This window comes from Salvelinus sp. IW2-2015, unplaced genomic scaffold (assembly GCF_002910315.2).
Source record: "Salvelinus sp. IW2-2015 unplaced genomic scaffold, ASM291031v2 Un_scaffold803, whole genome shotgun sequence".
In the NCBI taxonomy this organism is placed as follows: Eukaryota; Metazoa; Chordata; class Actinopteri; order Salmoniformes; family Salmonidae; genus Salvelinus; species Salvelinus sp. IW2-2015.
Window position 1 is genome coordinate 669337 of NW_019942617.1, and position 11519 is coordinate 680855.

The 11519-nt window shown below is 41.6% G+C and overlaps 1 protein-coding gene across 8 annotated transcripts in view; it reads right to left on the bottom strand.

Annotated features, from left to right (window-relative positions):
- Nucleotides 1-1754: 1754 nt before the first annotated feature.
- Nucleotides 1755-11519, bottom strand: part of foxp2 (forkhead box P2) — a 121719-nt gene continuing 111954 nt past the window's right edge. For all 8 annotated transcript variants that reach the window (XM_024136205.2, XM_024136203.2, XM_070438351.1 and 5 more), the window contains 2 exons: nt 10804-11114; nt 1755-5457 (listed from right to left, as the gene is read on the bottom strand). In XM_024136205.2, coding sequence (XP_023991973.1) covers nt 5313-5457; nt 10804-11114 — 456 coding nt within the window. In that variant the 3' untranslated portion in view covers nt 1755-5312. The remainder of the gene's footprint in view (nt 5458-10803; nt 11115-11519) is intronic.

An 11519-nucleotide genomic window follows, 5' to 3' on the forward strand; every position in this document is an offset into this window, starting at 1 on the left:
AGACGGCCCTAATTGACTCCTAAATTGGTCAGTGTTTAGAAATTAAATTAAATGTATCGCTGGATGAGTTCATTTTGCTAGGACTATTCGCAGCTCAATATGATACACACAACTTGAAGGATAAAGTCAGTATCCTACAAGCGCTAAAAGGATCATAGTAACTTTTGATTCAATAACAATGTTAACTGATCTAAATCTATTTTTAAAGGAAGATTGAATATAACGAAATAAAAGGCATGAGTAAAAAGAACCCATATCTACCATTATTCATTAGAAAAACTCATATCATGTTGTTTATGTAGCTTTCCAGCAAAATGTACTTGTCACATACACGCAGTGGCTATATTGTTCACTTCACCATGCACCGCTCCTTTAAAGATTTCGAATATAACTCCGGACTATTTAAGAGAGATCTTCCTTTTCCTTGATATAAAGGGACTTCTTCTTCCGGCTTCAGTAAAAGGAAGGTTTGCAAACTACCCCTTTTTTATATTCGCACTGTAAATAAACTCACTTTATGAAAGCCAGGCCAGGTGGACTCACGGATACCTATCTAACCACAACACATTATTATTTCATGGTTATTGAAAGAGCGGGTCTTGTTAAACGTCGCCTTCACACTTTAAATTGTGGGAGCTTCTCTCTGGAATGTTGTGTAGTACAGCACCCGTCCCGTGTTGCAATCTCCTCACTTGAAATTCACAGACACTTCCAAGTGCATAAATAGCAGAGAGACGAGTGTGCCCTCGCGAGGTAATGCTTGGAACGCCGTTGAGGGAGATTTAACAGCAGGCATCGGGTTTGCTCGGCTCAGGCTGTCATTGGGGGCGGGGGGGGGGGGGGGTTGTGGTGTGTGTTCTCCAATTGTTCCTTCTCATGGGACATCACATAGAGAAAATAACATTTGGGTTGGCATTGTCATTAAATGACCAGCGGACATGATTCAAAGCATCCCAGATAGAATGTCCCTGGCCACTCTTTGGAACGTGAACGAGCCCTTAGAATACAGAGGAGCTAATGGGGACCTATTGGTCATGGTGTATTCAGTGTGAATCTCAATGAGCGTGTCAGTAAGAGCTCTCCATGACCGACAAGGTGTAACCTAGCTGAGATGAGTTGAGCTATCCACTGCTTGTCATCCACACTGTTCCTTGTTCTATAGCATCAGTCAGCACATTTCCATCGAGAATTGGTTTGAAAAATGAAGAAGGAACAGTAACATTGGAATATAACCATAAACAGCTATTTATATAAAAAAAAAGCATGTTCTTATGCCCTTTCTTGATGCCCACACCTCTCTACAGTGGGTACCTGTGTGCCTCTTCTGAGTCTCTGTTGATCCCTACAGTATGCTATTCCCTGGATAAACCCCTGGTCAAGGCTTATGATAAACTCTCCAGTAATTACAGGCCTAGTAGTGTACTGGGCCATAGTTGTACTTGATCAAAGGGTGGCTTGAACACGTGGCCCCTGAGCCGTTACTGGTCCAGGCGGTTGGCTCCAGAGGGCACTGCCAATGGATCCGCATGTCCCCCTCCTCTAAACAAGACTCTGGATGCTAGAATCTGGAACAAAGCCTTGTAACATACACATTAAAATTGAATCGTTAAAAAAAAATCATTCTCAGAAGTAGCACAGTACTGCAACGTTAAATGCGTAGTGCCAGCTAGATTTGTCGTGGTTGTGACTTTGTAGAGTAAAATATATATGTGTACAAAAAAAAGTAAGAACTCCCCGAAGTTGGAGGTAGACAGTTGCTTTTCAAAATCCTAGTTTTGGTCCTTTATTTTAGTCAGCAGTGAAAAGCCATGAATACAGAAAAAAAATAACGTCTGTTACAATTCTCAACCATGACTTTCTAATGTCAGAGAATCTTTAACGCATGGACACAGCACACGGTAATGAAAGTATCAAAAATGAGCTCGGTCATAAAGGAATAAAACAAAAACATAAAATGTATTCACCAATTACATAAACATGTGTTTGCTACAGTCCCAATATTCCCAATTATTAGAGAATGATATTAGTAGAAAGTATACAGGACTCAACTGCCTGACATAATGCTTCATAAAGTATGCACAGAGGTACAAGCAATAAATACACACATTAGGTTAAGCCTTACAGCTACGCAAAGCTGATGCAGAAAAAGCAGGTTTGCTATTCTTAGCGAGCAATGAGAGAACAGTAAAAAATCATGAAATTCAGAAAAGAAACACAGATTTTTTTTGTTTGTTGTTGTTCTCGCTTAGAAAAAAGTCTGGTAAATTTTATGGGTCCACCAACATTTTTACATAGTATGCACAGTTATCAAAATACAGACGAAATCATCCCAGAAAATCCAGACAATCCTAAAATCTAGTGGAGGAGCAGATTGCAGTTCTGGGATCTTTCTGGTATTATGTGCAAGCAACTATTTTAGACATTTGTATTTTTACAAAACCCATGCAAAATCTACAGGTAATATGCATTCTGTGGCCGACAGTTTCTTCGTTCCCAAACAGTATAGCCGAGGTATGCATTCTGATGCATTAGGTCATCATCCTGATCATTTGTATTTCTTATATTATTTTGATTTATTAATGATTGTTTTCCAGTCCACCAAATGATTTTAGACATGCATTTTAAAACACAATATTCCCTTAAAGGTATTTTTACATTATCATTCTACAGATGTTTGAGGACAACCTATTACAATTACTAATCTTCTTCCATATCTGACGTTGGGAATGTAAACTGTCCGTTGAGCCATGTCCATTGAGTATAGTGTAACAGCTCTTGTGGCATTCTAATAACTCGACGTGCAATCTGCCATTTAATTGTTCTGAATTGGTTGTGCAGAGAGGTAGAACCTTTCAGAAAAGCCTTCATTTTTGGGGTTAAGTGGGAGAATCCTTTTTTTGAAAGACGCCGTGTCCTTATATTTGGTGTGATAAGACTATTATAAACGTCGTCTTCTAGTCATTTTGCTGACTCCATCAAAGTACATAAGGGATAAGCTTTGTTCCTGGGCCCAGCACCTTCTTGAAGTGGAACTGGCATGAGAGTGTGTGTAACGTGTGTTTGGTTATGTATGTAGTAGTGTGCTAAGCTCTAGCAGCCAACTTTTTTTGGCTTGGCACAACACTCGAAAACAACATATGCAGAGTATGTTTCCATACATACGCACAAAGCAGACACACACTGACAGTTAAAATACAACACAACTCAGTCAGTTATTTGACAGTGTATCTGTTTTTCTGCATCTGAAGGTTACCAAGACAAGGACCAGGAAAGCTGGCAGACCGAAAACACAGGACTGTGTGTGTGTGTGTGTGTGAGCCTTTGAAAGCGTTTGTGTGTGTCATTTCTAGAGTATAACATAAGTATCCCATAACCAGAGGCAGAATTTTGTGTAACTTTGGTTTGACTGAAAACAGAAATGACCATTAAAGCAACAGCATCCACTTTTCTAGATGACATTTAGCTGAGAGAAATGAAATATATTTTTAGACAATCACTAAGTTCTGTTCCTGCCAGTAGAATCCCAAATGTGATATTCAAGTTGCCTACCCTATACAGAATTCAGTGCAGTTAAAGATAGCTTCTCCTACGCTACCACTGACTGTATCTATGTAGTTAAGAAGCTATGAATTAAGTAATGAAGTATTTAAACTATAGAATAAAGCAAATATCCCCTGGAAAATGTTTATTTTCACCTTTGATATCCCTCTTCTACAATGGCTATATTATTTTGCTTTTACGTGATAACCAAGCCACACCATTTCATATCAACTTGAAATTATGACTTATTTGGCTTTACTAGATACTTTAAATGTTTGGTTACTATGTTTTCAGTTTCGGTTTTAAACGCGGCTCAAAACAAACCGCACGGAAATAAGACATGACATATTTGACAGTCCCACTGAACATGACATATTCACTAGATTAGAAAAAACTATGACCTGATGGGTAACGGAAAATCTAAAAACAAAAACAAAGAAATCAAAAACAATCTTCACAACAACACAATTTTCTGCACTTCCATTGAACACACAAATGTTTGTTTTGGTCATGATCCACTTTTGCAGTATAGCTGCTTGTCTACCAGTCCCTATCACATAGCTTGTAGCTACATATCACATCTCCTCTCCTCTCTCTAGTCCTGGTAGATACTGCTCTCTCGCCCTAAAATTCAAGTGGACACTACGAGTTATCAAATTACACATCAAAATCTTAATTTTTTTTCTTGAATCATCTTTGTACAGGGCTAAATTAAACGATCCCAGAGGTTATTTAGAAGGTAGTTTGTGGAAAGCTTCTCTTTGTACTAGTTAAAGTCACAGAAGGCTGACCAAAGAGTCTGGTGGCTTCTGTCTAAGCTATTGGCCATTGATAGTGTTGGCTTTGGTTTCTAGCTGTTGCCTGTGACTGTTTGCAGGTAGACAAAGCTTTAGAACAAGGAGGTAAAAGAGAACAGCAGAAGAATATGCAGAAATGCATTTTTCCCCCCGTATTGGTTGGTGCTTACACAAACAGTTAAGTTACTCAAACTTAATGTCACGTTAATTACTTTTCATCACAAACAGGTTCAGACTGGAAGCCTACTTTTTTTGACAGCTGCAACAGTCTTGATACCGTGCTTCTGTTACTGTTGGGAAATAGGAAATGGCATTTACAGTTGGTGGTGCCAGAAATCAGAATACAAAAAGTAGAACGCAAAAAAGAAGAAAAAAAAATACTGTTTTTTTTTTKTTGAATTTTTGCAACATACAGGCAGTGACACTAATTTCTGATACTACTCCTGTGCAAATGATGGACAGAGCAACAACGTTTGAATTGAACCAGCAATTGTTTCTAACATCAACAACTACTGTGAGGGTTTTTTGATATTCACAAAATTCAACATCCTTTTTTGGCAGTATATGAGGCCGTTAGCTTTCTACAGAACGGGTTTCCAGACTCGTGTTTTTGTCGTTTTCCGTCCATGAGCCTCTGTGTTTGTCTGTGTGTATGTAGTGGCCAAGCCATCGTAATGAAACAGGTCTGAAAGTCGTTTTAAAAACCAGACATCTCATGCCTGTCATGTTCAGTCAGGGATCCCAAAGGGCTGCAACAAAGAGTTCCTTTGGGCSTGGTCTTCCAGTACTCCAGTCCGCGGGTCGGGAGGGAGGAGAGTCAGCTCTGGTCTGATCTGTTTGATCTGTTTGGTTCTGGATGAGGAGTGGTTCTGGTTCTAGCAGGTTCTAGGAGGACAGCCTGTGAGGAAACAGGTAGGAGGACAGTGTGACGGAGGTGGAGGGAGGGGCCTGTAGTAGTGGGAGGGACTCCAGTAGTCACTCCAGGTCATCTGATAGGTTGCCCTCCTCCAGCTCCCGGTCGTCGTCCAGCTCTGGGCTGTGGTTGGCTGTCGTCACCAGCGACATCGGACAGTCATTGTCGTCCATGTTCAACGGCTCCTCCTTGACGTGGATCGCTGACCTGGAAAGGAATGGATGAAATATGTTGTTAATTATTTTATACATAAAGACATAGTAGTAGGAAATTGATACTGTTCCACCAGTGTGCCTTAGTCCGATAGTCCACCCAGGTASAAGCTACTGTCATACAGTGGTGAATGTGTGAACTCCCATACAATTAAACACAAAAACTATGATTGAAGTGAGAAGTTGGTTAAAATTCAAATGAGTGCCACAAACCCTGATTTCACCCATGCACTACCAAGGTGTTGGAGCACACAGCTTTGAACTAAACCTGTTTCTCTGTCTGTCTGCTGGTTGGTCAGTGAGGTGCAGACGGGGGTCTACAGCGGTGGTGAAGTCAGAGAGATCCTCTTATGAATATCTGAGTTGTTCGCGTATAAGGCTCTAGGGAATCAACTCTTCACCGTGGGTCACATATTTTATCACGCTGCTATTTGTTAAAGGTAATTAGAAAGATTGTGAGGGAGAAGCCCCTCAGCACAATTAACAGGGGGTGAACCAGATAAAAAAAACATCTAAGAAATCACTCAAATAGCCTCCCTCTYCTACAGAATGTATACTAGACATTCCATATAATAAACATAAAGTATATTCATCTTTTTCAGAGAAAACATAAAACATTTTGACGACAATAATTGACATCAGCCTGAATTACGTTGCTAAACAGCATGTAACAACAACCGTAGCATTTGCGAAATGATAGTTCAACATGGAACATCACTTCTAGTCTTAAGCAATTGCATCAACATTTTTATCACCAAAAATGTGAAAACGGCGTATACTCAGACATGGTTGGCCCATCAAGAGTTTACTGCTGACACCTGGTTGACTTAAAATATATCTAAAAAAACACACTGCATACTAAATAATGGAGAATTTCTCATCCCCTCTAGTCCCCCGGAGCAAGGGGAGTCAAGTTTTCTTTAACTTGTTAATAGAAAGCGCAATGCGTCGTTAATATGCAGGGGGGGGCGTGTTTGTCGCTCGTCCAGAGGAAAAACCTGCAGCTAGTCTCCGCCATTAATCAGCTTCAGCCCGGCAGTTCAGTCGGACATACATGATACATGTTTTTAACTCTAAAYGAATGAATATCTTTAGCCGCTGTCAATAAATGCAGTGTGAAAACACTGAAACACCGGACTGAGTGAGGAAGTGGGGACGTTTCCCCTCCAGAACAACAGAGAGAGGATGGGAGGAAGTGTGGTTGGCTACTAACAAGAATAATAATGCTGTCACACACAAACAAGGCTTAACATGATCCGGGGCCCTACTCAGGGAAAGGGTTTGTGGTGCGATGATAAATCTGACAAAACCTAATTATTTTTGACACGTCGGATGCACCAGGGAATCCCTGTGGACTAAGAGGGGGGGGAGAGAGAGAGAGAGAGAGAGAGAGAGAGAGCAAGAAAAATCCTTATCAAGTACTCTCTGTATTAGAATGTGTCTGGCAGCCATCTCCTGGGTTGCCTTCATCAATGGCAGGAGGAACTTTGAATTTGAAAATAATTTTAAAAGGTACAGATTACTTTAATATTTATAGCAAAATAAATTAATATTCAGATGTGGTAGCTAGAAGGAGAAGCTTTGCCTTTTTAGGATGCTAGGCGGCGTGATGAATATTTCTGTTTCCTTCTCAACCCACACACTCAAGAGGAGAAACCAGAATAAACAGAACTCTCCCCTCCAGAAGAGGAGGATGAAACGATTATCTGGGATTCATTTATATACATTATCTGGTAACCCATTTATTGAATTTAATTAGTTGTCGTGAATAAAAAACAATGCACCATATTCATATTCAGAGCTACCATTCTAATCAACAGACATATGTTTTGATATTTTGATATTAAGTATTTGATATCTCTCCCAATTCACGTTTTTACAAAAAACATATACAGTGCCATCAGAATGTATTCACACCCCTTGACTTTTTCCACATTTTCTTGTGTTACAGCCTGAATTTAAAAAGTATTACATTGAGATGCTATGTCACTGGCCTACACACAACACACCATCATTTCAAAGTGGAATAATGTTTATAGACATTTTTACAAATTAATTCAACATGAAAAGCTGAAATGTCTTGAATCAATAAGTATTCAACCCCTTTGTTATGTCAAGCCTAAATAAGTTCAGGAGTAAAAATGTGTTTAACAAGTCACACAATAAGTTGCATGGACTAACACTGTGTGCAATAATAGAGTTTAACATAATTTTTGAATGACTAGTTCATCTTTGTACCCCACACATACAATTATCTGTAAGGTCCCTCAGTCGAGCAGTGAATTTCAAACACAGATTCAACCACAAAGACCAGGGAGGTTTTCCAATGCCTCACAAAGAAGGACACCTATTGGTAGATGGGTAAAAAAAAAGAGCAGACATTGAATATCCCTTTGAGCATGGTGAAGTTATTAATTACACGTTGGATGGTGTATCAATACACCCAGTCACTACAAAGATACAGGCATCCTTCCTAACTTAGTTGCCGGAGGAAAGAAACCGCTCAGGGATTTCACCATGAGGCCAATGGTGACCGTAAAACAGTTACATAGTTTAATGCCCGTGACATGACAAAACTGAGGATGGATCAACAACATTGTRKTTACTCCACAATACTAACCTAAATGACAGAGTGAAAAGAAGGAAGCCTGTACAGAATAACAATATTCCAAAACATGCATCCTGTTTGCAATAAGGCACTAAAGTAAAACTGACAAAAATGTGGCAAAGAAATTGACTTTATGTCCTGAATACAAAGAATTCTGTTTGAGGAAAATCCARCACAACACATCACTGAGAACCACTCTTCACATACAAGCATGGTCGTGGCTGCATCATGTTATGGATATGCTTGTCATCGGAAAGAACTAGGTAGTTTTTTAGGATAAAAAGAAACGAAATAGAGCTAAGCACAGGGAAAATGTTCTTCCACTTTGACATTACAGAGTATTTTGTGTCGATCGTTGACAAAAMACTGACAGTGAAATTAATTTTAATCGCACCTGGTAACACAACAAAATGTGGAAAAAGTCAGGGGGTGTGAATACTTTCTGAAGTATATTCAAATCCTTGGTGATCTCCCTAAAGCGTTGTAATAAATCATTTGTATTTAACATGTTACAACAAACATGCTACATTGACGATATTAATCCTAATTGGAGACACACGAGGCAGGACCAGACGGTGGTCAGTAGCACAGCCATTAGACACCCACAGCACAACCCTTTCTCCTCATCACAGGCATAGCTCACAGCTTTCATTTGCATCCATTATACACCACTAACATGCTTGTGTGGTTGGAGAATGAATAAAAGAAAGGAGAAAAATGATTAGTCCTCATTGTGGCTTTACACTGTATTAGAGAACCATTGGATGAGTCATTTAGTCGTTAATGGCTAGCTGGCTTTATGAAGTCTGGACTAAATGCCTAGGCTCTGTGTCTGATAAATACCAGCTATGTGTGTGCGCGTGACGTTTATGTGTGTGTGTTGTGTGTGTTTGTGGTTCATAAGTGCATCTTGGACAGAGACGCATCACCATCACTGGYAGATTATGATCGCTGGTAATCGCGCTCTGTATGAGGCATAGCAGGGATGCAAATAACATCATTAGCTATGTGTCGTAAGTTAACGAGGGGCGGGGCACGATCAGAGGGCAGAGTGACACACATGATAGCATCTGAACATGGATCATTTATGGTTATCAAGGAGTGTGGAGTGATATAAAGTACATACAACAACTTAATGGCCTTACATAACAATGCAGCATAAAAAACAAAGGATTTTGGGTCAATTTTTACACATATTTTACAATGTGATACTGTGGTCAATATGTCTAAATCTCTTTTATTCAAAGTGAAACTGCTTTTACTTTAGCAGCATCCTACTGTACTGTGATTCTAGCTAGCACATCTAGTTCCTGCCTTCTTTTGTCTTTTCCTCTAAAGCATACCCTTGAGGGCACACACACACGTAAATGGTAACATGCCTGGAGCTATCTGAGTCGCTGTTTGGCTGATAGCATTAACCTCCAGAAGTGGGGGGGGAAAAGGTTTGTCTAATTGTTCGATTCACATGGTTTCTGAAGTTTCCCCGCTCTCTCCTGAGGACCGGCTGGTACCCCGTGTACTCTTTAGTTAGCGTTACTCTCCCTTCATTATTAAGTGCAGGCCAGAGAGCCCACTCATGAAAACACATTTCTTCCATTTTGAGGATGTTGTGGCCGTGTAAAGGCGGAGAGCGGTCGTGGCGGCAGCCTCCACAGCAACCCCTCACACTGAGGCGAGGCCGTCTGAGAGAGAGAGTCTCCTGTTCTGTCCGTTATTAAAAGTTAAACAGCCTGGGGGAGTGGATACACAGGGATTCTGTCTGGCACTGCAGATATGCCCCACTTAACCCCCCCCCCCACTCTGGCCCATTTCCGAAAGGAATAGACACATCCAAACAAATGAATGTATGGGTTGGGCCAGCTCCTCTCAGAACAGTCAGTCCCCTTCTTCGATACGGAACTGGCCTAATTCCCGGTGCTACTCCAGAGATGGCTAGCAAGTTAGCTACTCTGGCTGGGCTTGCATCGTTGATTTCAAATAGGGGGCGGGGTGAGGAAGTGTGTGGGGGATGGAGGAAGTAGTAGCTTCACATACAGCGCCCTCGTTGCTCCATTTCCTATCTTTGGCTAGGTAAACATGGACTACAGTGACACGTGTGACAACGCTGGTTAGAGGGAGAGCACATTTGTAACGTACACATTCCTGAAATCCACATGACATCCATTTTTAATGGCCCTCGTCTTTCTCTCTCTCTCGGCTCCATGAAAAAAGATAGAGAAGGCAACGATTTTAAAGTAATTAATGATACAGTTAGCTGCTAAATATTAATATGGACGGTCTTGAATAAAATATGACATCTAAACCCCTACAATRCAGACATTGGAGTAATTCAAACCAAATGTGTAATTATCTTCTTTTTATAGGTTATAACTGAAAGTCATGTATGTAAAGCACACCTCAGGTGTGGTATAACGTCTCGTTGAAATGAAGATGTCTTTGAACCGCCCAAATATTCTGGTGATTTAGTACTAAAATCAAATTAGCCCCCAAAAACCTCCCACTATGTTATAATCTAGTAAAGACTTTTAACAAGCTACGATGCTAACAAAAGACAGCTATGGGGAGAGTGGGGATCCACTGTTGCTACTGTATCATCTGATACATGGAACAGAGGGGGAGGTCTGTCACCGACTCTCTGTGTTACAGTGAACACACTGAGGTAGGTGTGTGTGTGCGTGCGTTCACGTGTGTGCGTGCATCACCACCAACGAGAAGCCACTGAGTGCTACTTACATGTGTGCCTGTGGGGAGTACCCTCCAGGGCTGCTGTGGCCGTTGGTGTCCAGGTGATCCAGCGATCCGTTCAAGTCGTCGTGACTGGACTGGAGCAGGCTGTGGGGGCTGCAGCCCATCATTCCTGGGGGGCTGCCACCCATCAACCCATGGGGGCTCCCGCCCATGAATCCATGTGGGCTACCACCCATCAACCCATGGGGGCTCCCGCCCATAAAACCAGGAGGACTGCCTCCCATCAAACCAGACGAACTGCTGTTCATCAGACCAGGGTTCCCCAGCAGAGGCAGGGAGGTCTCAGCCAACGCCGCCTGGGAGGGAGGGAGGGAGGGAGAGAGACGAGAGAGAGGGAGGGAGGGAGGGACGAGCAGAGCCGAGGGAAGACGAAGAGAGAAGAGAGCGAGAGAGCGAGGAGAGGGGTTGAGACAGAGGGAGGAAGAAGGGTGGGAGAGAGAAAGGGGGGATGTTGATGGAGAGAGGGAGGGAGTGGAGAGATGGGAGGAGCGAAGGGAGAGAAAGGGAAGAGAGAGAGAGAGAGAAGCAGAGAGAGGAAAAGCCGACGCGAGCGGCACATGAGCAGGAGCAGAGAAAGACGCACTCGAGCAAGAGAGAAGAGAGAGAGAGAGAGAGGAGATAGTGAGAAAAGATAGATAGAGTAAAGAGGAGAGAGAGATAGAAGAGGAGATAGAGAGAGATAAGAAAAGGAGAGAATTTCG